We start from the raw sequence: 24,754 nt of genomic DNA, 5'->3' as shown, positions 1-24,754 counted from the left end.
TCTATTTAGCATTATTGAACTGGCTTTCAATTCTCACCCTGTATTATGGTACAAAGGATATTAACATGTTGAGTGCATTGAGAATGGGGGGAAATTATACATGACTGACATTGTGCCATAACGATAGCAAAAACATGACAAAACACATCTTATAATCATGTATTATTAATATATAATATAAAAGTATAAACATATTGATTGGGATACTAAAGTTTAAATTTGCAGTATTTTCTGAGAATATTCGACATGCAAGATAATCTGTATTTTGTAAAGCTTGCATATTCCATTATGTTCTGCAAAATTGCAATACCACTCACTCAAATATAAAAAAATAAAATGTTACTTAAGATTATCATAGCAATAATTTGATGGCATACTTCAAATGGCAATTTCTGAACCTGGGGTGAACCATATTATGTTCATCTGAGTACCACTGACTGAGACACCTCCAACCAGAACTTTTGGAGTTTGGGACAGAGTTTGGGACCTAGGGAATCCTCACAGGACTTATACTTAACACATACAGGAGGCACTGATGGAAATATTGAATTAAGTTTCACCTGAGAACAGTGTAATAGATTAATCACTTTATTTCGAATTTAACTGGTGCCTTGCTTTAATAAACATGACTGGGTACATTTAAGTGCTTTAAACATGATATCTGTTGAAGTTGCAACCAAAAGATATTTTCCCAATTCTTTCATTCATCAAATCTGATTTGGATGGGGGAAAAGTCTGGTAAGGGTAGACAGGGGTTAAGACCATTCTTTCCACGAAACCAAATGCTTTCTTATCCAATACCATTTTTTTTAGGGAAACACTGATCATTACATTACCTTTAATTGGAAAGATAGTAAGGATCTTTCCTGCAAACAAAAATGTATATATTAAGAAGGCTCAGAGAATAACAGGCTTGAACCCAGAAGCACAACTCAAAGGCTAGCAGGTATGGTAAAAGTTTACGCATAGTAAAAAAAAAAGGCCAAGGTCAACACCATAAAGGGGTCAGAATGACTACGAGCCGGCTTGAGTTGTGATACAGGCAGCCTTGCAGGGTCTCTCAGGGTAGACAATCTGCCACTGGACCAGAGTTCTGCATTACCTGGATAATAACATTGAAAGTCTGGAAGAGCCAGGCCTCCAATATCTAGAGGCTTGCAGGTTTTTACTTTTTGCAATACAGTTTATTTTGAAGGGAAATAAATGGACTGCAGCACACTGATTGATTCACTGCCTTTAATAGTGTGTTAGAGTCAAACAATGACAAAATAAGGAAGTGAATTTTTGGCACACATTTACAACCACACAGCACCAGGTCTCATTTCATTTTTGCTGCTGTGCATTAAAATCAACTCAGTGGTGGTAGGCCTCCTTTACGTCCAAGTAGAGATGCCACTAAATTGAACGACGGCGGTGTCAAGCCTAGTGGGAATTAGCAGTTGGCTTAGTAAAAGTGGATTGAGATTCTTGAACTGGGAGGGAGAGATGCTCTCCATGCTTTTTGGGTGGCATTCCAACTCTGGTGGTGTCGCCGTCTCTTAGAAACAACTCTGTTATAAACATTTCCTTCAGGGGTATCTCAGAATTCCACCCTTTGCTTTTGGCAAATGTGTAAACACACCCAAAGAGACAAGGAAAGGTCCCCATCCAATCAACTCCGGCCTCGTCCTGGACACTGCAAACAGAAAGATTACAATACAATTAGATTGTATCCCTGACAGTCATCCACAGTATAACCATTGGTTCCCAACATTTTGGCTTGAAAATAGTTTTTAAAGGCCTAAAAAGGTACGATGACCCAGTAATTGCTTTTAGAAAAGCAAATATTAGAACAAGGACTATTTTGTTTGGATTTTGTTTTGTAAAAACAAAAACCAAGTCAGACATTGGCAAAAACTGATGTGGCCGAGGAGATGGGTGTGATGTAGATCAATGTTAAAGTAAAGGGATATGTCATTAAGAGTGTACGAAGCAACCAGCAAAACAGTGAAAATATTCAATAAATATGTTAAATTAATTTAACACATACTTCCATAATCCTTAATGTTCCAAAAAATATGACTTAACAAAATGACAAAAGCTCAGTCTTCTGAGCATTTTCTCTCACTTTGCAGTTTTTACCTTCAACACAATACAATAAAGAAGAATTTAGTTTGTGGAGCTCAGGGGAATGAAAAGTTACAATTGAAAAAGTCAATATCTACGTCTCTTTCCAGAAATAATGTCTTTGAGTCACTGTGAACACTTTCATTCCTTCCACCAAAAGAATAGAGAGAGAATGAATTGGGAAAATAGGATGTTGAGGGTGAGTATATTCTTGACATATCAAGGCCCTTCATCTTTTTTTATTCAGTTTAACTTACTGGTGCTGATGGAGGTTACGTTTGAAGCGCAACAATCCCAACACATTTTCAGAGAAGGGTTTCTTCTTAGAGTCAAACTTCTGGACCAGCTCTGGAATCTGTAATGCAAAACATAATACTTAGTGATGAAGTGGACTTTAGGAATACAAACTGGTGGGGTTCCAAATAAATACTAAAATGGTGATGTTGAAATCACCTTATTTTTCCACTGTTCAAATGATCCTTTCCCAACATGTTCCTCCAGCGAAGAAATTAATTCCTGGTCAGCATCTCTATATGTTGCCACCTCCTTCTGGTTTCCAATCTTTCTCAAGAATTCTTCTTTCCTGAAAAATTAAATGCAGCCTACGTTAAGGGTGGATGTTTGGCAAGATATATAAACAAGTTAACCCTTTTTGTCATATCATTTTGCAAAAAAAATGGTGAAATAGAAAGGCATTGGAAATATACTGATAGGGAAATAACAGCAATTGAAGAAAATTAACATAAAACAACACAAGACGATCATGACTAAAATAAGCCAGTCCACCACCTTGGTTTAGGTTGTAATATCTCAGGAATTATTGGATGGATTGCTGTGATAGTTTCTACGTGCATTAATTGTGCCCAAAGTATGAATCCTAATGAGACCGACTTTTTTCTCTAGTGCCATCATCAAGTCAAAATTTTCAGTTCGCCCAACACTTGGTTTCTGGCCAAATGCCATCATCCTAAACTATAATTTAAAATATGTGTGTATATAATTAGCAAGTATTAGCATGCTGGAGTGCAAAACTAAGATAGTGGCCATGACAATTATACTTGCTAAGCATCAGCATGTTTATAGGCTGATGTTAGCATTTAGATGAAAGCATCACTGTGCTTTTAAGGGCAGCCTAACAGGCACCCTAGTGTGGCTGTAGACTAGGTCTCGTTAATTCTATGCAAGCTAAAAAACATTAAATATAATAGCAAATAAGTTAAATTAATCTTAATTATTTGGCATTAATCAAAGCGATTCTACCTGTAATCAGTCCAGAAGAAGGAATGACTCAAGCATTCTTTCACTTCAGGTCTTTTCGTTGGTACTTCATCAATCATGGACTCGATGAGATCCTTTGCCACCACATCTTGAACATGGTCCAAAGTGTAGATCCCTTCATGAATGTTGCTCTCACATTCATCGGGTTTGTCGTCAATAGGTTGGTGTTTTTCACCAAAAGGATGTTGTCCTCCAGACAGGATATAATAAATCAGCATCCCTGCCACCTTAAAAGGTAACATGCCAGTTATGTTATTGAAATACTCTTTACTTAACATTCAAGAAAATTCATATAGCAGAAGCACTAACCTGTATGTCAGTGCTTGTCTTGTAGTGTGTGTCAGCTCCTCCTTCTAAAGTCTCCTTGGCCATCCAGCATTTTGTTCCTGCTCTTCCAGAGCGATACGTTGTCTGGCCTGCGGGTAACCGTCTGCTTATGCCAAAATCAGCTAATCTTACCCGTCCTGTAACATCTGCAGGACAAATGGTGTTAATTGATTCAGTGAACAACATCATATATGAGAATAATAATTTAAATATTTTTGTACACTTTGATTTTCAGATTGTGAATTACAGGTTAAAGTATACATTTTTGAAATTGTCTTACCTATCAAAACATTCTGTGGTTTGAGATCCCGGTGGAGAATTAGAGGACTATGACAATGGAGCACACTTAAACTCTCGAGGACCTGACGGACAAGCTTGTTTTGATCTTCCTTTGGTATTTGATTGGGATATTTGATGTATTCTTCCAGGGTGTATTCACAAAGTTGAAGACCAAGATATTTAAAGTGCTCATCCTCCGACCCATCAACATAACGCAAAATGAATGGATGATCAAGCTCTGGAAGGCGCAGAATTATTTCTTCCTCATTTTTCCGCTCTTCTTCATAGTTGAATATAGGGATTCTCTTAATGGCAACTTCAGTGCCATCATCTCTCAGCCCCAAGAAGACTTCGGTACCATCACTTCCCTGTGCTATGTGGAATTCTGCATCATTCACATAAAACATGCTCCCAATTCTGGTCACTCTACTTTCATCAATGCCCTGAAGCTTCTCTAATTGTCCTCTCCACCTCTTGCTGATTGGAAGCCATTTCCTTGGTTTTTTTGATGTACCAGGTTGGATGGGTATCACATTTGAAGTTTGACCAGATTCTGCAACAGGAGGTGGTGCTGGGTCATTTGGACTTTCTTGCTGGTCAGTCCTGTACTCAGATCTGGTTAAGTCTGTTTCATCTTCACATTCCAAGGTCTGTTTGCAGAAATGCTTTTCTAATCGTCTGAGCACTTCTTTATCATCTTTAAGAATTGTCATACCTAAGATGTTAACAGCATGTTGAACTGAAAGTACGTTTTTAAAGATGCCAGATACGAAGCCTCTAATATCATGGGAGTAGTCTTTACACACAAACGGAGTGACTGTTTTGCATAACTTCTCCATAAAGTTGGGATCCCAGCTGTTTGTGTCTTTTATTTTCTGTGTTATCAGATTAAGTGTTTGAAGAGTGACTTCACATATATCCCGTCTCTCTTTTGCACGAAGCTGGTTCAGTAGTTGGGGGATTATAGCAAGTGCTTGCTCATTTGGGATGTCTTCCATTGAGCAAAAAACTGAATATAAAGTAATAATTGCCCGATGTGCATATCTGAGGGGGATGTTTGGAAAGCGACTGACTGCACCTGTAATGTAGGAGTTCAGATTTTTTGTGTCCTTCAGCCATTTCACACTTCCCTGGCGGTATTTTTCTGCATCTTTTCCAGTTACATTACAAAGGACTTCAATCATAATCAGATGGGTCTGAGGATTCTCCAACAGCATATGAGCGTCTAAGGTTTTGAACACTTCTTCAGGTGGTCCCCCTCGCACAGCAATTTCTATGTCCAGAAAAGGTCCGATTTTGGAGCTTAATTCATCTCCTTCCTCTGCAAGGCGATGCACCGTCTGAGATATGAATCTGTTGTGAGTAATATGTTCAGGAACAGTTACAGGTAAGATTGTTACCAGTGCACCAGCAGATATGAGCTTCTTTACGATATCGGCCCTGTTTTGGGTGGCAGCAGTTTGCAGTGGCGTCAACGACTTTTGTTCGTTGGGATCACATCCGTTGGGATCAGCTTTTTCTTCCAGCAGTTTTGTCACAAAATCAAGTGGTGCATTGGATAGAGAGACGTAATGCAAAGGTGTCCAGCCATTTTGTGACACCTTGTTTGGGTCTGCACTATTTTGCAGTAAGACAGAAAAAATATCCTCCTTGTGACTTACAATAGCATCAATAAGCGGGGTTATATAGTCATTCCACTTTTTGCTTGGGTAAACGTCATTAATGTTGCCCTTTGGTAAATTAATGAGGCCTTGCAGGTTGTTGTCAATTCTACTTTCCATTATAGTGCAATGCGGGTTTTTTGGGATGACTTCCAAAACTGTTTGATGATATTTCCTTCTTTGCTTCAGAGTTTCTGTGAAAAGACGAAAGCATGAGGTTACTGTTAAACATATGATGCTATGCAAAGCTTCAGACTACCAGCTATAGAGCTATTACAAAAATAATTATTTCACTATGGCCGGTATTGATGAGTTTGGTTATTATATCTTCACTCTTGTGTTTGAAGCAAACTATTATTTGTATGGTTTCATATGGATACTCATCGGTTCTTTTTGATAATATTGTGAGAAAAAAGGACAATTACGCAAAGCATTGACATTGTTTGATTATTCTTGTATGTTAACAAATAGTCATTCTTAAGCAGCTATACAAGTTCAAAAATCTTTAAAATACATTTGCAGCTAAACAATTAGCAAGTGATTAGCTTTCATTTATTAGACTATTCCTATTAGCAAACTCCATATGGCATCGCTAACGTTAACTGCAGTGGATGAGGATGGACGGCAAGTCCCCAAACAGCTGATAACTGCGTTTCTGCATTTTTAGGTTCTGCTTGTTTGTCAAATGTTTTGATTAATTGCTGGTATTACTTCCTTTACATGAAAGAGTTTTATTGCATTTATTACAACGAGAGTCATCAGCATTCACTCAAGTAAAATGTGAAGACACTTTTGATCGTTTTGTTGTCTCTGCCATGATGTTTGTCTCACACATTACTGATCCAAGGTGGTGTGTGTCTAAGAGTAAAACATAACTTCGCTGCACTTGCAGAGACAGGCATAGAGACAGAGAGAGGAGATTTGTGCCGCTGCTATTTTCCACAGGGATCTCACTCCCTATATTCATAAGTACCGATAGCAAACCTCTTACTCTGAACCTGATTAACACCCAGTGATTTTACTAATTTAGAACCAGTTATTGTTTAGCACGGCCTTATTTTGTCCGGCCATAACCGGATGGAGCCGACAAAATAAGGCCTTGCCAATATATTTTTAATGTTAACTTATTACAGATCAACATTGCCATATGTTATATATAAATAAATATATACTTAACTGGAATGTTAAGCAAAGCCAGCACAAGAGATTGGGATGGCTTTTTTTATCTCAAAAGTGCATCATAGGTAGAAACAAAGTCCCGGCGTTACTTCCTGCTTGTTGTATCAATGCGAGGGCTGACATTTTTCAATGACGATTTAAACATTTGCCATTTCTAAAATGCTCACCAAGTGGCATAAAAGTACAGTTCTTGTCCAGAGACTCTTGAGCAAAAGGAAACATATCGCACTGATATATATGAGGACACTGCCTACGTCATGCTTAGACACCCGGCGCCATCTTGTCGTCAGGTTGTGGCCACCAACAACGGTAAAATGTTTTTCTTTAACTTTAAAAAAGCTTACTTTTTTAACTTATTTGAATGAATGTTTGAGTACATCTTGCCCAAGTTCCTAATTCCTCATTCAGGCTACACACCAGAGCTCAACTTTCTTATGTTTATTATACTACTTAGACTTGGAAGAAATTAAAAAACGATTAGGATAACTTACAATTTTGAAGTGTTATGTCTTCTTTGAGAACGATTAGTCTATCCAAACTTATTCAGGATCCCTGTTGGCTTAAATAAAGCAGCTTCTGAGCTCAATGTTCTTCCGTCTTCCGTCTTCCTCTGTGGTGTGTGTTGTCTCCTTCTCTTGTCTCTTTCTCTTCTCTTGTCTTGTCTTGCTCCATCCATGTCATGTTCGGACTAGTTGCTGTTGGATTGGCTGCCATCCATGAGCAAAAAGTTCAAAATAACACCATAATGTAATGAAGGGTACAGCATGAAGACTTATTCTCCCAACAAGACTACCCTTTGCCAAATCTTTTGTTAAAGGTGTTTAATACAAAAATGAGAGCAGCCAAGCGGCTTGCATCTGACAAATTGAATATCACAAACAACGTTAAAAGTGCTGTCAGAGCTAACAGCACTGACCTCAAATGGGACCTAGTTTGTCCCATTACCCTGATATAAACATAATGAAACTAATCTTAAAATGATTCTTTTACACAATTATTTAGATATTCTTACATACAGTATACTTTTTAAAGTAATATTCAAATCAGCTTAAAAGAAAAGCATACAAAAGAATCTTCATGTTGTAAAGCTTGAATATCCCATTATGATTTAATTAAGATTTTTTTTTTGCAATACCAGAGCAGAAGCTAGATTTCTGAGTTTAAGTGTCTCTAAAAAGAATAACCCTAGCACAATTGTATGAATGGGAGTCTTCTGCAAGCTGTAGTAACATTTCATATTTTCAAAGTAAATGTGAAGATTTGTTCAGATTTATGTATGACAAACAGCTAGTGGCATTGCAGTCCATGTTTTATGTACATTTTGGAGCTTGTATGCCAACATTCAGTCTTATCAAAATGGTAGAACCTCTGTTGAGGCCAATAGGACAGAAATCATTTTAGAAGTCCTTAATCCTTTGTGAAGTCAACTTCACTTTAAGTCACTGGGTTGAGACTCTTGAACAGGGACACCCAGATGCTCATCGGGGCTTATTGGCAGCATTGTAGAGCTGGTGGTGATTTCTTCTGTTTGGAACATTTCCATCAAGGGGGTCTCTGAATTCCACCCTTGAGTCTTGGCAAACTTGAAAGCACATCCGAAGAGATCAGGAAATAACTTCATCACATCAACTTGGGCTGCATCCTTGGAACTGAAAACGAAAAGGAATAATTCATATTATAAGATAAGATAAGAGATAAGATAATCCTTTATTAGTCCCGCAGCGGGGAAATGTGCAGGCTTACAGCAGCATAGAGTAAAGTGCACACAAGAGACATAGTAGAAGAAAGACAAGATAAAAATAAAAAATGAAAATAAAAAAACAAGTATTATAAATAGGCAATAAGAAACAGTAGAAAAACAACAATAACTGAAATATTATATTTACAGACAGAAAAAACTATTATAACTATTATTGCACAGTGTATTGTATTGCACAGGTTTTTATTGTCATGTTTTTAGTGTCATGTGGTCTGCTGGGAGCAGAGTTGGTTGTGCAACCTGACAGCAGCAGGAAGGAAGGACCTGCGGTACCTCTCCTTCACACACCGGGGGTGAAGCAGCCGGTGGCTGAAGGAGCTGCACAGAGCTGCCAGGGTGTCCTGCATGGGGTGAGAGGTGTTGTTCATCAGGGATGACAGCTTGGCCATCATCCTCCTGTCTCCCACCACCTCCACCGTATCCAGTGGACACCCCATTATGTTATGGAAATCATTGCCATAATTGCAATTGTATTTATTTAGGGTAAAAGAGTTTGCCTGGATATGTGCTAGGCTCCTCCCATGTAGCTTTGAAAAGAGGAGGTAAAAAAATAGAGAGAAACTGCGATTCAACTGTCGCAAAGTCCGGACTAAGAATCAAGAATCAACTGTCAAGATGTCTTGGTCATTTGAAAACAGTTTTTCAGGGTGGATATAGGTTCATAGTATCAGTAAGAAGTGAAATGTCATACTATGTGAAAAAGTTAATTTCTTAAAGGAATGGTGTGTAACATTTATGGGGATTAATTGGCAGAAATGGAATATAATATTCATAACTATGTTTTCATTAGTGTATAATCACCTGAAACTAAGAATCGTAGTGTTTTTGTTAGCTTAGAAAAAGTCACTCATATCTACTGCATATATCTTCCACGGAGTCCGCCATCTTGCACCTCCATGTTTTTACAGCAGCCTAGAATGGACACCGACCACAATGTATACCCAAGAACAACGCGCAGGATCAGCCAAAAGCTCAGCAAATTTCTCTTCTGGCTGTGACAAAACAGCCAGCAAGACAGAGGACAGGAGGACAGAGGACAGAGGACAGAGGACAGAGGACAGGAGGACAGAGGACAGGAGGAATGACTGATACTGACGGATGTCAGGATGTCTGTTTGTCTGTTGCTGCTCTAGAAACAATATTTAGGTAATTTAAAATACAAAAAAACATTATAATTCTGTTCTGAATTTATAGGTTTTTAAAAGCAATTATTTAATCATGTAGAAGAGCAGAGTATTCATAAGAGTAGCTTCCAGTTGTACTAAAATCCTAAAGATAACTCTCTACCTGAAGGCCACCGTAGTTCTCCAACACGCTTGGTAATGGAGGGGTGAGCAGAGGGGTATTTAGTTTTTTGCAATCTGCAACAAACCACCCGATGCCACTAACTCTCACACACTGTTGCTTTAAGGCTTATGTGTTTTAAAAATGTACTTTTTTGTATTGTAAAAAGACCCACAAAACTCTCTTAAAAAAATTAAAAGAAAGAAAGTCTATAATTATTGTTTCAGTGTCAGTTTCACTCACTAGTGCACATACATGTTCCGTATGAAGCGCAGCAGTCCCAGTGTGTTGTCAGGGTAGGCTTTGTTCTTGGCATCCATCTTCTGGACCAACTCGAGTGGAAACTGCAACACCAAAAATGATCAGTCACAATTGGGATTTGGGAATACAGAAGTTACAATTGCTACGTTGTAGTCACCTTATTTCTCCATCCTTTGAAGGCTCCATCCGTGGCACATTTTTCCAATGAACTAACCAGATCCTGGTCAGCCTTTCGACAGTTTGCCACCTCCTCCCTGTTGCCAATCTTTTTAAAGTAGTCAACTCTCCTGGAAAATAGTTAATTTAAGGAAATATGAATTGCAAGATGAATAGAAATAGATCATATAACACTGATTGAAAATGGTGTTAGAGAGGGAAACTGACCATTCACTAAAGTCCTCATCCAAACAGCACTTGTCCAATCATAGTTTAGCAACCCTCACAAAGCAAAACAGGCCTGGCAGTTTGGGATTTCTCCACATGCCAAAGCAGCATGCATGATTGATACTCATAAACACAAATGCAAAACTATAAGGAATTTCTATTATTATATTGTGTACTGTAAGTACAACATCATTATCTCATTAAAATGTCGTGCCAGTAGAAGAACCCACTCCAGACGGATTGTGGTTAGTTCAGACAAGTCTGTAATAACACCTTTCATGGCCATTAAAGGACAAATCATACTGATTCTGGTAATCTCCCGAGCAGACCTCCAATGCCACCATTTCTGTCTTTAATCAAAACGTCTTGGCAACCATTAAATGGATTGCCATGGAATTTGGTACAGATACATATGGTGCCAAGAGGATGAATACCTTATTAAATTAGGTATGAACACATTTCACCCTGAACCAAAATCTAAAGTCATGTCTGGGCTTGATGAAAAGTTAAAGAATCTCTGGTGATTAAGATAAATTGTCTGGGAAAAGGGAATATTTGTACCAAAGTATGTAGATATATTTCACTCTAGACCAAATAATAAACAAACGCATAACAATGCCATCCCGCAGAAAATAATAAATAATTAAATCAATCAATTAGCTTTTCTTTCTTACCATTTAGGGGTCCAGAAAAAGGGATGACTCAAGCATTCTTCCACTTTAGGTCTTTTCTTTGGTTCTTCATCGATCATGGACTCGATGAGATCCTTTGCCACCACATCTTGAACATGGTCCAAAGTGTAGATCCCGTCATGAATGTTGCTTTCACATTTATAGGATTTGTCACCAAAAGGATGGTGTCCTCCAGACAGGATATAGTAAATCAGCATCCCTGCCACCTTAAGAATTAACAGAACAGCAATTAAGGAAGTATTTTTCTATAAGTAATCAATTAAGTTTATGTAGCAGCAAAACCAACCTGTATATCAGTGTTTGACTTGTATGGTATGTCACATTCTTCTGCTAAAGTCTCCTTGGCCATCCAGCATTTTGTTCCTGCACTGCCTGTTCGACAAGTTGTTTGGCCTTTGAGTAACCGTCTACTTATTCCAAAATCAGCCAGTCTTGCCCTCCCGTTAACATCTATAGGAGAAATAAGGTAGACTCTATTAAAATGATCAATTTAAACTTTTCTTTTTTTTTAAATGAATTCCATCATTTCAATATGTTTTAACTTTATTGTCTTACCTATCAAAACATTCTGTGGTTTGATATCACGGTGGAGAATTGGAGGACTTCGACAATGAAGCACACTTAAACTCTCGAGGACCTGATAGACAATTTTCTTCATCAGCAGACCATCATTATTTTTAATGTATTCTTCCAGGGTGTATTCACAAAGTTGAAGACCAAGATATCCAAAGTTCTCATCCTCCGCCGCATCAACATATCGCACAATAGACTGATGATCAAGCTCTGGAAGGCGCAGAATTCCTTCCTCATTCTTCAGCACTTGATAGTTGCATTTAGACATTCTCTTAATGGCAACTTCAGTGCCATCATCTCTCAGCCCCAAGAAGACTTCGGTACCATCACTTCCTTTTGCTATGCGGAATTCTGCATCATTCACATAAATCATGCTCCCAATTCTGGTCACTCTACTTTCATCACTGGCCAGAAGCTCTAATTGTCCTCTCCACCTCTTGCTGATTTGATGCCATTTGTGGGTTTCTGATGATAAAGGGGTGCTGAAGTGGAACGGCTTCACATTTGAAACTGACTCCATAATAGCAGCTACTGTTGGATTGGTTGCGACAGTGCAAACTTCATCATTGGGGTCTTCTTGCTTTTCCCTCTTTTTCTTCTTCTTCTTTTTCTTCTTCTTTTTCTTGAAACCAGGTAAGACGTCAGAGTCCTCACATCCCAAGTTTGTTGTGTTGAAATGAGATCTCAATCGTCTGATCACTTCTTTCAGATCTTTTTGAATCTTCATGTCAGCAGAAATCATTATGTCCTCGGGCACTGAAGTTATCCCCACTGATGTAAAGATGGTGGCTACATGTTCAAATGAAAGCAAGTTTCCAAATATGCCGTATGTGAATACTCTAATGTCACTAGAGTACTGTTTTTGTGCAAAAGGAGCAACTGTTTTGCATAACTTCTCAATAAAGTTGGGATCCCAGCCATGTGTGCCTTTTGTTTTCTGTGTTATCACATATAGTGTCTGCAAAACAAGTTGTGTTTTAGGTATGTCTTCTGAGCAAAGCTGGTTCAGCAGTTGGGGGATCATGGCACATACATGCGTATTTGGTATCTCTTCCATTGTACACAAAACTGTATGCAAACTATAAATTGCCAAAATAACATGCTCTTTGGAGATTTTTGGAAAGCGACTGACTGCACCTGTTATGTAGGAGTTCAGTTTTTCCTTGTCCTTCAGCCAATTAATACTTCCCTGACGGTATTTTTCTGCATCTTTCCCAGTAGCGTTGAAAAGTGATTCAATCATGGCCAGATGGCTCCGAGGATCCTCCAACAGCATGTGACTGTCAAAAGTTTTGAACACTTCTTCATGTGGTTCCCCTTGCACAGCCATTTCCATATCCAGAAAATATCTCACTTTTGAGGAAATTTTTTCTCCTTTTGATGCAAGCCTATGAATCATCTGAGATATTTTTTTGTTATTTTCAGGATCATTGGAGAGTAACAGTGTTACCAGTGCACCAGCGGAAAGGAGCATTTTCATGACATCATCCCTGTCATTTATGGCAGCAGTTTGCACGGGTGTGAATGGTTGTCCGGGATGCCATATATTTGGAATAGCTTTTGCTTCAAGCAGCTTCTCCACAAAAAAATCAGGGGCTTTGGACACTGAGACATAATGCAAGGGTGTATATCCATTTTGGGAAGCACTGTTTGGGTCAACACCTTGTTGCAAAAGGTAAGTGAAAATGTCCCTGTTGTGATTTACAATAGCAGCAATCAGTGGGGTTAAATAGTCTTTCCACTCTCTGCATGGGTAAACTGCATTGATGTTGTTGCCTTTAAGGTTTTTTTGAGCTTCTTGAGGTCGTTGTTGATAATACACTGTATTATAGGATGTGTTTCTGTTGGCGGAGCTGTGACTAGATGGAAAGATTCAAAGATGTCCATTTCTGTGCCTCAGAGGAACTGTAAAAAAGAAAAAGAATGTGATGTTACAGTTCCAACATTTGACAAGCGGCCAAAAGCTCTAGAATTAAAGGTTCATTATGCTTTTATCATTTAACTGTGTAGTTTGTCAGGGCTTTATGAAGCTTGAACGAAATTCAATTTACCACTACTGTATCTAGTCAGGTTCACATTGTGAACAATTCAAACCAGAGGGCAACTAAATCAGATACAATATACATTGCTTCATATAGTCTATAACTAAAGGTGACTTTCTTTATCACCAAGGCTGCGATTCACAAACCCCTCAGTCAAGTACCAACATGTATTATCGTGTAATATCTATATTTTTAAATATGTCTTGCTAAAGCACAGAGTGCCACACCTTGCACACACTGATTTAAGACTCTGAACTTCCGCAAGCAAAGGCTGCAAACGAGAATTGGACTTTGGAGAGTAGCTTGAGCCCGGCCAGTTTGACAGGCAGAATGGCTTGCCATTACGTTGTACAAAAAAATATAAACTCTCCCACTCTATTAAAAACGTCCTGTGTTCGTCTTCATATTTGGGGCGGCTGTGGCGTAGTGGAGAGCAAGGTAGTTCTCCAATCAGAGGGTCGGTGGTTCGATTTTTTTTTACGGCATCTTCGATGTGTCCTTGGGCAAGACACTTAACCCCAAGTTGCTCCTGAAGGCTTGCCATCGGTGTGGACTGGATGTTGCATGAATGTTAGTTAGAGTCTGATGGTGGCACCTTGCATGGTAGCCTGTCATCAGTGTGTGAATGGGTGAATGATATGTAATATACTACTGATTGTAAGTCGCTTTGGATAAAAGCGTCTGCTAAATGACTGTAATGTAATGTAATATTTCCGCATAGCTGTGCATTTGGCTTTTGCTTGACACAAATTGACAGAAACTATTTGTCAACAATGGGGTTTTCCCCTCTCCAACGTGATTGGTTCACTGCTTCGCGGGCATTTTTGTGATAGGCTCTCTGGCCACATCAGAATTAGACATGAATATATATGAATTGAAGAGCCGCATTCAATTCATAATTAACATTATGTCTCAATGTCCAAAATCGCGGGTTGGCCACCCCTGATGTAAACTGTTAATGTGTTACGATGACTACGTATTTAATTGGTACATATTTTACTGTGAGCATTTTGAGGTTCAAAAGAGGATTATGTCTAAAAGACGTCTAACGTGGTTCAAAAGTGAAAGTATAATCAGCGTCTATTTGGAGACGTTCACGTTTAGACCACATTTCACCGGGATTTGAAATATTGGCTTTCAACAGAGACATGTGGATGTGGTTTCATGTGGATGTGGTTTCATAGTAAGCCTCTAAAATGATGATATCACATTATTAGCACAACGTAGAGGATTACAAATGCACTATTGCAAATCACGTTGAAATGTGGTCTAAACGTGAACGTCCAATAGACGCTGATTATACTTTCACTTTTGAACCACTTTTAGACGTCTTTTCAACATAAAAATGCTCACTGGGTTGAAGGTGCACAGCTGTGAAATGACTACTAAGAAGTTTTTCTCATAGTAGGTACAACAATGAAATATTGTGTTACTCAACAAACTGACATAATGAACAATCGTGAGAATGGATTATGAAAAAGAGAAGGGCTTAATTAATTATAAAATAAAGTTTTTTGCTAAGTGTTAGAGAATTGTAGGAAAATTAACTTACAAAGTCGACGTGGAGTTTCCGCTGCAGAATGAATTCTAGCCGTCATGAACATGCTGTGGCATTTCCTGTTTTTCTGTCTGCCTCTGTCTTGATCCTCCCATGAGCTTGCTGGATGAGATGAGATGGGTTTTCACAGGAGGAGAGTGGATATGCTTCTTTCATTTTTTTTACAAAAGTATCTTTGAACATTGTCTGGTTTACAAGTCGCCAAAGTCCTAAAGAGTTCATAACAATACTGATATGCTCACCTGAGTGCCTTCGTTGTTACAGTTTCTTTACAGTCACATGCTACTGGATGCTCTGAAGACCTTGCCCTCAGTTTTGCCAGTTCGACAAACACTCTGCACTTCCTTGTTGGTGAAGGTTTGACACTGAACACAACTGAACACCAGCAAATACAGGAAGGCAGGCCTATCTATAAAATAAATGAAAGTGATTGAAAGTAGCGTTTGCACATTAACAATACATAGTTCACATAGCATTCCTATTTATTTTGTTACTCTACCATTATTACATAAAGCACATTAAGAAACGTTATAATAATCTGCTATTTGCTAGATTCATTTAAATGTAAATTTACATATAAGAGGGCTGAGGCCTGATCGAACGACACATGAAAAAAAACTTTAGCAAACCCTACCAGTTGGCACCAACGTTCCCTGAACCATCCACCTTCTAGCTAGGTCTAGTATGAATCCATGTACATTCAAGGCAACTCAGTGGGATATCAACTACCAATGCTTTCCTTGTGTTAAGCTCCAGGACAACAGCTGCCTTTAAAAAATAATCAATAGAAGTCTTTTTTTTTTTTTTTTTTTTTTTTTTTTTTAAAAGAGGGTTAATTACGGCCAGCTTTAAAACTGACCTTCCAGGAGGATAGTCTGTTCCCTAGCCAAAGTGGACAAAGACTATCAAGAGTGAGATCCTGCGGTGCTACCTACATATATCAGCTCTTAATGAAACGAGAGTTGCCAGGTGATGTGTGTGCCGGCCAGTGAGAGAGGATGAGGGTTTACATGGTGAGAGAATACTGAGATGGTGACATTAACTATGCCCAAAGCCATCCTATCACATACACATTACAAAGAAAAGCTTTCATATAGGTTCATATCTGATAACTGATCAACGTCCAAAGGTGTATCATTTTGTTGTGGTTATTTTTCTTTCTTTACCTTTTGTAGCAAACATTTTCTCTTTAGAGCTTGTTCAATGAAAAACCCACCGGCTGCATCTGGAAGTGAAGTTGATCTCGAGCTTAAGGGTGCTAAAATGCACCGTAGTACTGAGAGGGACTGCAGCTGTTTGATAATCTCAACTCATTTGACCCATCCACATAAACATATTAATTGTTGCAGCATTAGGATCCCAGTGGCCTTTTGTTAAGGCGATGATAAAACACTTCTTACAATCATACTTTAACACATTTATTTTTGATTTACAGTATATTTTCAGAGTAACATTCAATATGCTTAAAACAAAATTATACAAAAGAATCTGCATGTTTTAAAGCTTGCATATTTAAATTCAGATTTTTCGTTATTTGCAATACCATTCACTTAATGAGCAGAAGTACTTTTAGACTTCAGATTTTGTTAGGTTCATCAAAAAGAATCTGGCAAACACCCTATTTTGAATGTCATGCTCTTGCAAGCTGTTATTTTATTTGAAGTGCAGAGATCTGTTCAGGTTTTTGTGTGATAAACAGGTAGTGGCATCGCAGTCCATGTTTTATGTACACGTAATTCAACATTCAGTATTAGTAAGAACAGAATGACAGACAGAAAAAGCCTCTCAACTTCAGTGAATATATTTACATAAACGTTTTTTCCTTCATTTTTGGACAAACAAATGATGTCCTTTTATTAAATGTATTTATCTAAGTCCACCGGCTTCTGCGGTGAGGAGCCTATTTCTAGTTATAGTCTAAAAATTGAAGTTAAATTATGTTAGTAGTTCAACAACTGTGGTTATTTTTTTCAAACTTGCAAGTAGGTTTACTTTCCCTGACATCACCTTAACAATAAATAGATAAAAAGAGCTTCTATCTGCCTTCCTCTGGACAAAAAGGTTATTTTATTCTCGTGTTTGTCTGCAAAGGCAGCAGCTATATCCTTTCCTGAATATTTCACCTCCTGAAACAACAAACCATTTTTTCTTTTTTTTACCGTGAGCTAAACAATCTATAGAACCTGCAGTAAAAGTTTCCACGCAGCCTATGGGTTGGGGTCTTGGCCAAGATAATTAAAGGTTTGTGCTTTCAAGACATTCCCTGTATGGAAAAAGCAAAGGGGTGTGATACTTTATCACGGCCAGAGGGTGGCACTGTTGGCCCATCGGAACACAGAACCCCAGTGCTGATAAGGCAACAAACTGCACTTTACCACATGTATGAGGACATGAGGTAAGTGGCACATAGATGAGCAACCACAGCTGTTAGATGCCCCAAATGAGAAAAAAACTAAATGAGTAAAACAATATTTCTGTCGGGTACCGTTGTATATTTTTGGAGGGATAAAACCCAAAGCACAGGGGATACTAAACCGAAAAATACATCCAAATATATCAAATTCAATTTCAAATAGACCCTCAGGAATGTCAGCTGGATTTTTAGGAGAATTCCAGCCTCCTCTCAGTCTTTGTGAAATGGTAAGGTCTCTGAAAGTCTGAAAGACTATGAGAAAAGATATGAGAGCAAGGCCATTGAGAAATAGTCAGGAAACCTTAAAAACCAAGTTCTTATTTGTGACAGAAACATATGGAAGAATTGATATTTGACAGAACATTACTTCTGTTCTGGTCCTTTCTTTTCCCTTCACAAATATATTTTTTTTAGTGGAAGACGTTCGATTGCGGGAAGGGCAATAAAGCACAGCCCCTCACAAGCTCAAGTCAATGATGATGTGTTCAAAGATCTGTGTGTTTCCCTTGAAGCTAGAGGTGAAGATGAAGTCCCTGCGGTCAGTGGAGACCACAGTAAAGGAGCGCGGCGCCTGGATGTACACCTCCTTGAAGCGATCAAAGAGTTTGTTCTCGTCATCCCAAATATAGATCTGCGAGAAGGTGTAATCACTTCCCAGGGCTAGGTAGAAGCGGTCTTTGAAGGAGAACGGCTGGAGAATCATGGAGCCGCGTGAGGGCAAGGCCTGGATCTCCGAAAACTGTTTGGTACCCCAACGCAGAATTTTGGAGTCCCCAATATAACGCGTCATAGCCAGGTAGAGTTCCCCCTTGATACGGAAGTGCTTTACAGCCACAACGTCCTCCATGTTGGGGATCTCGCCCTGCAGGACAAACTTCTGGTTGCTCCGGCTCCACTGGTAGATCACAGGCACCTGTGAGCGGCTCGCCAAAATAAGGTGGGCCTTCCCATCCAAGTCCAAAAATTCCGCATCTGTGTCGCGGTACCACTCGTGCAGGGACTGGTATGAATAAAAGCCCTTATCGTTCCACTTGTAGAGGGTTGACAGGCCCGCTTTAGAGCTGTCCGCAATCAAAAAGAACCAGTCAGAGCCAATCTGGAATGCCTCAATGTCATTGGGCTTGGAGATCTTGGACACCTCAATGTCCTGGAACTTGCTGAACCTGCTTTGGTCCTCATCAAACTTGTAGATGTGGGAACCACCAAAGAGCTGAGCCACAATGACAAACACCTGATCCTGGATGACAACTGACTTGCAACCCACAATGGACTGCCCTGGAAGGCAGTGAAAAGGAGATAAACAGGTCAATTTCACACAAGAGGGGAAACTCAACCAGGGCATTATGGGGCAGTTTGTGAAAGCATTGCCGTACCTGTGATGTTATCGTAAGTCCTGAAGTTCATTTCTATGTGGTCCCATTGAAAAACCATACAGCTCTCAGCGCTGGGAGCAGCGATAGTCACATAGACGTCATTCTTATAGCTGAATGTGTCAACAGACAGAGACTCAGATGCCACGGACTGATGGAGGACGAAATCTGTGAAAAAGCACATTTTGATTTTAAATACCCCAAGAACTAACTAACTAAAAAAAAAAAAACTACACTTTTGCCTATTCTTAACACTTCTATGGATGACCCGGTTAGGTCGCCTGGTACTGATGCCACTCATAATAGAGACAAGGCCTGCTGGCTCAGGCATTGCTTACCCGTTGATATGCATTCATCGTGCAGGCTGGTCATATCATTGAGGCGCTTGTCCTTCATGTCCTCCGGCCCGGCACACACAACATCCGACACTGTGGCATTGGTGTTCTTCAGCCACGTCATCAGCCACTTGGCACGGCAGTCGCACTCAAAGGCATTGCCTCGCAGGTCCCTGCAGAAGAGGAGTACTGTATGTCATTGCAGAGAAGACAAGCAGACAAGCTAGAAGGCGCCTTTGAAGATTAAAATGGAAGAGGAAGAAGATATGCATGGGACCGTGGATACCTTTTTTGACACAGATGATGTAGAAGAAAACAGAGGTACTAACTTACAGCTCTATCAGTGAGTCCAAGTCAATGAAGAGGTCCCTGGGCAAGGCTTTGAGGTTGTTGTTTGCCAAAGACCTAGAGACAACAGCAAAGAATCAATACAGGAAAAGGCACCTATTAAGAATATCCTAACACCTTTACAATAAAATGGAAAACATGAGTCACATATTGTGTTGACGTCAAAGTACTATTTAAAGTTTTGAAACAGTTCCCCTTAATCCTAATAAAACAGTGAACTATTTAGCATTACTTAAAATGGTCCGTTTTAAAAACCACCTCAAAAAATAACTATTACAAATTAGACGTTTAAACAGTATTTGGTAATGATTTTAAATGTTCAAACTTACAAGTGAGTCAAGTCCCTGAGTCCTCTGAAGGCATATTTGGCTGCAGTCTCTAACTTATTACTCTCAATGAACCTGTGAAAGATAACAACAACAATGTATGTTGGATTTAGTATTGAGCTCGTGTTGAAAGAAAACAAAGTCATATACATGTATTTAAAAGTGCAGTTCGATCTTGAGGATTGTAATCATTTCTAATAGATACATTATTTTTTTAGTGCCTGCAAGAAGGCTGATAAGATTTGTAATATTTTCTTAAGAAATTGGCTGTCTGCAAATCTTTTCTGGAACAAATTGAACCACTAGAGGGCGTACAGTTAATACTTTCCTGCCTCATTCACTCTCTGAAAGACCAACATCCAACAACATACAGTAACCCTTATGGCCATAACAACACTTCTAGAAGACTATTTCATTATGTTAGATTGAAGTGTGCATTTTATTCCACTTACAACTGATTAATTTAATGTGTTCAACATTTTTTTAGCTGTTACACAAAACAACTACATGTCTTTGCATTACTTTGATAAAACAAAAACAAACAAAAAAATCAATGAAGAACTCACAGGTACTCCAGATGTGGAAGGCCTGAGAATGCATCATCCCTTACAGTTGTAAGAGAGTTGGAATTCAAAAGCCTGTCGAGAATAATAAAATGCACATTAAATGGTGCTGGCTGCCAACAAATGTACCATGCCTGTATGAAGAACAGACGCAATTTTTCAGATCGTGATTTTTACATTCAGTTAGCAAAATACAGCCAAAGAAGAACGGTGAGGGGAAAGAAAAGCAGTTGCACCTAACCACATGTATTTAGCTGTAAATCATCACATGTTCAGACTGGTTAAATGCTCTATAACTGCCACGCCTTTGTTTCTGCTGGCATCACAGCTATCACTAGTGGAGCAACAAAGTAGATTGATGGCTTCTGGTAATTACAGTATGGTATGGAACTGCACTGAAAGATCAGGACTAGATTTCCATTATTCATTTCCAGGTGTCCATTTAAAACCTTCCCTGCGGATTGCTTTAAGGTGCACCAAACAGACTTTGCCTCGTTGTATCTAGTGCACAACAGACAGTTTAAAAGCATTAATGAAGTCATGCTACATGACATGCCAAGATTATAGTTTATTATGTCTGTGGAACAAGGGTTTGTTCTGTGTATTGCAGCTTTGGACTGGCAGATCTCTACCATTTTTAGGCTGCACAGCCTGATGCGTTTGTCGTGTTAAACACCCACACTGAAGACATATCTAAGTTTTGAAAGTCACCAATTTGTTTGGAAATCAATCTGCATGGTTTTGTTCTAAGATACGCCTTTTTCTTGGCGGTAAGGGCAACTCCTAAAACCTTACAACACAGATGAAACACATGCTGTTGAAGTATTCTTACAGGAGCTGGAGGGATGGCATGTGAGAAAACATAGCCTCTTTGACCTCGGAGAAAGTCCCATTGACGATACTCCTGAAAGGAAGAAGCAGCAACGATGAACAGATCAGATGCTGGAAAGTGATCACTCAGAAAAAAAAAAGGACTGCATTGCCTTTTTTTTTTTTTTTCCCAATATGGTGTACATTATAAAAAATAAAAAAAATACAGCTCATGACAACAGAAATGGAAATTGAATAAGCCTATATTGCTGCGTATTAACCACCCAGTGTTTAGTAAAGACATCTTGCGTAGAGCTACTCACAGAGAGCTGATGTCGTTGGGGCTGATCCTCGGGACGTAGGAGGACCCGACGCAAATGATGGACTCCCTGGAGCAGCTGCATGTCGAAGGACATCGGAATGCCTTCTTCAAATGACCCGGTTGAGGCAGGAAGCAGAGCGACACAGAAAACAATGCCCAAATCTTGAGAGCTGGCGGCATCTTTCTTGCCGGGCGTGCATGTGTGAGGTTTCTCTGAGGAGCACCGATCGTTTCCACCCTGCACCATGAAATGCTGCACTGGCTCCCTGACATCAGCAAATCAGCTGCAGCTCCCCTCCGTCCACTTTCATTATTTATTAAGTCAGAGCCCCAGACTGGTAACTGTTGGTTAAACATCCATGCACCATACATCCGACACCAAAAAAATATATAATAAGTCATTACTAGAGCTGGTAACCCAAACGTCACACATACTGTTAATGTTGCATTTAAAGAAACATGTTTTTTTATTTATATATATATATATTTTTTATTTTTTTTTTTTTTTTATCGACATGTAGTTTTATTATATTATGAGATACATTGCGTGGCATACATTTATAGACTTCCAAAATAAATGTCCTAAGACGTCAATTATTCACACATGCACATTTCTGTTGCCAAATTTTATTTATTTCTAGCAGTGTTTTTTCCAAAAATGGATTTGTTGAAAACATTTAGAATCAAAAGGGCCATCATATGGAAGTTTTTTTTTTTTTAATGAAACCGTTTGATCGAGACGCGAAGAGGTGATCCACGTTTTTTTCCATACAGTACCCCTCCTCCATAGTGTCTCTGAGAGGCGCATAACTACTGCAGCACCACGGACAGCGCCTCTGCTCAGCTGTAGGGCTGTTAAACTCCACACAATGGCTGTCTGACTGGCTGCACGCTTATGCAGAATGCAGCATATACAGTTTTAAAACCAGACGAAACCCAATTCAGGTAATTGCAAACAATCAAATCGTCCAACATTCAATTTTTTTACACTGTAAACAAAATGCATAGATAACTGACAATACTGGAGGGAAACAAAGACATTAATAATTGAAAAAAAAATACACCTTGCCTTCTTTTTCAGGCTTTTCAGCAAACGTAAGCACACTTGAACACATCAGAATTACAGTTTTTGATCATATGGTAGAATATTTCATGGTTTGTCAAGCAATTTTATGGAAAATTGTCAGTCTTACATCATCATAGTGTGTATGATATATAAGGAAACATGTCTCACTTTCCACTTTCACAAATCACAGTTCTGCCAACCCAGAGTATATACCCTTTGGTCTACCTGAAGATCTTTGGCTGCTGGATAAGCAAGATGCAAAATGTGACTTGATGTCATTTATTTATATATTTGCATTTATCAAGGGGCAGAAATAAGAAGAACAAGGCTGGCAATGATTATGTTTCCATGCATCTTCATTGTATGGTTTTCTTTTTATTTTCATATATATATATATATATATATATATATATTCCAAACATATCAGCTTGTTGTTAATTTGACATATGAATTGCTACAGGAGAAGACACAGATTATATATTTAGTCAGAAGTTGAGAAGGCTAACAGCAGGTTGGTCCCTACATACCAGCCAGGTGCAGCGTCACTACTGGTACCACATTGGTAATCCATGACCCTCTTGGTAGTTTGCTAAACAGTGGCTTGTTGGTAACAAGTCCATTAATCTGTGACCCTGTTTGTGCCACTCTGGCACTCCATCATTACTGAACTGTACCTGGCAGCTGCTGAAAGCCAGGAGCAAAGGGCCATTTCTCATTCAGCAGCATCCCTGGGGCCCACTTAGACTTATGATTGAATGTCTGAAGTGCAGATTTAAGAGATATAATTTAAAAGTCAGTCTATTTTGGTGATGATGGATGAAGGTTAACAATCATTTGGGTTGCAGGAAAACATGAGGCTGCAAATGTTTTTTACCTTTTTTGAAGATTTGGAGACAAACTTAAATTCTAATAATAAACCCACTTTCTTGGGTCATGATGAGGCCTGATTTCGGCATAATAATTATCCTTTGATTACCCTGAGGTGTTTCCGTATTGGAATGCTTGACACTGATGCACTGATCACACTGATAACTGGATTGCATAAGAAAAATGACTTTGATTCCGTGTGCAAGATTCTCAGCGGCAGCGCTTTTCTAAATTACACACTGCAGCAGACTTGATCAATAGGGGGGGGTTCCTTTAAAATTGGCAAGCAAAAAAAAAAAAAAAAAAAAAAGAGTTCACCACAGCATCACTGCAACCTCAGCAAAAGATAGGGGAAACCTAGCAAACGGGACACAGGAGCTGGAGGGAGAAGAGAACACTTTGCACAACAGCTCTGCATATGAAGAGGCAGCCACATTCGTTCTTGTCACAAATATAATTTCAGTTTTAACATTCAGAATAAGTCAGTCAAATCCTCAACAGCTGATTATTTCTTATTTCTGACTGGATATGGTTTTTTTGCCATCGCAAAAGAAGGCAACAACATTGAGAAAATAGCCGTTTCATATATGCTACTGCTGCTTTTCAGAGTGCTGCACTGTAGCAGAGCAGTGTTTTTCCACTATATTTAAAGGGTTCAGTACAACCTGGGAACAGTGTGCTGATACAGCACCCTTATCTATCCGTCTCCAGTCCACTTTCAAAAGGCGGCTGGGTGGAGAGGTTCTGCTGTTGCTATTGCTTCTACTACACATGCAGTATGACTGGCATTACCAACCGCTGTTGAAAAAAAAAAAAAAAAAAAAAAAAAACACAACTTGTGCCGACTGTTTGCTCTACTTGACCCAAGCACACCTGGGCACGGCAGACGCGGCAACTATGGCAGCTGGAAGTTCCAACTACTAGAACATGCAGCAGCATCTACTTCGCATG

At 39.1% G+C, this 24,754-nt stretch overlaps 2 protein-coding genes across 3 annotated transcripts; both read right to left on the bottom strand.

Moving 5' to 3' along the window:
* Window positions 1-7,652: 7,652 nt before the first annotated feature.
* LOC129093596 (serine/threonine-protein kinase/endoribonuclease IRE1-like) lies at window positions 7,653-15,431 on the bottom strand. Of its 2 annotated transcripts, none has more exons than XM_054601661.1 (7): window positions 15,378-15,431; window positions 11,766-13,688; window positions 11,497-11,660; window positions 11,193-11,416; window positions 10,292-10,421; window positions 10,117-10,217; window positions 7,653-8,479 (listed from the first exon to the last, which is right to left on the bottom strand). In XM_054601661.1, exons 2-7 carry the CDS (start codon window positions 13,261-13,263, stop codon window positions 8,260-8,262), a joined length of 2,337 nt encoding a protein of 778 aa, XP_054457636.1. In that variant the 5' UTR covers window positions 13,264-13,688; window positions 15,378-15,431; the 3' UTR covers window positions 7,653-8,259. The 2 variants fall into 2 exon arrangements, with proteins under 2 accessions (XP_054457636.1, XP_054457637.1); XM_054601662.1 differs by having other exon boundaries at window positions 10,129-10,217.
* A 2,822-nt stretch (window positions 15,432-18,253) lies between these two features.
* lgi2a (leucine-rich repeat LGI family, member 2a) lies at window positions 18,254-22,074 on the bottom strand. Its single transcript, XM_054601568.1, has 8 exons — window positions 21,872-22,074; window positions 21,571-21,642; window positions 20,742-20,813; window positions 20,179-20,250; window positions 19,835-19,906; window positions 19,505-19,674; window positions 19,170-19,334; window positions 18,254-19,071 (listed from the first exon to the last, which is right to left on the bottom strand). The coding sequence occupies exons 1-8, from the start codon at window positions 22,048-22,050 to the stop codon at window positions 18,254-18,256; spliced, it is 1,620 nt and encodes a 539-aa protein (XP_054457543.1). The 5' UTR covers window positions 22,051-22,074.
* Between the last annotated feature and the right edge of the window lie 2,680 nt (window positions 22,075-24,754).

This window comes from Anoplopoma fimbria, chromosome 7 (assembly GCF_027596085.1).
Source record: "Anoplopoma fimbria isolate UVic2021 breed Golden Eagle Sablefish chromosome 7, Afim_UVic_2022, whole genome shotgun sequence".
Lineage (NCBI taxonomy): Eukaryota > Metazoa > Chordata > Actinopteri > Perciformes > Anoplopomatidae > Anoplopoma > Anoplopoma fimbria.
The sequence above is the reverse complement of the archived record's forward strand: the minus strand, read 5'-3'. Positions and strand labels throughout refer to the sequence as shown.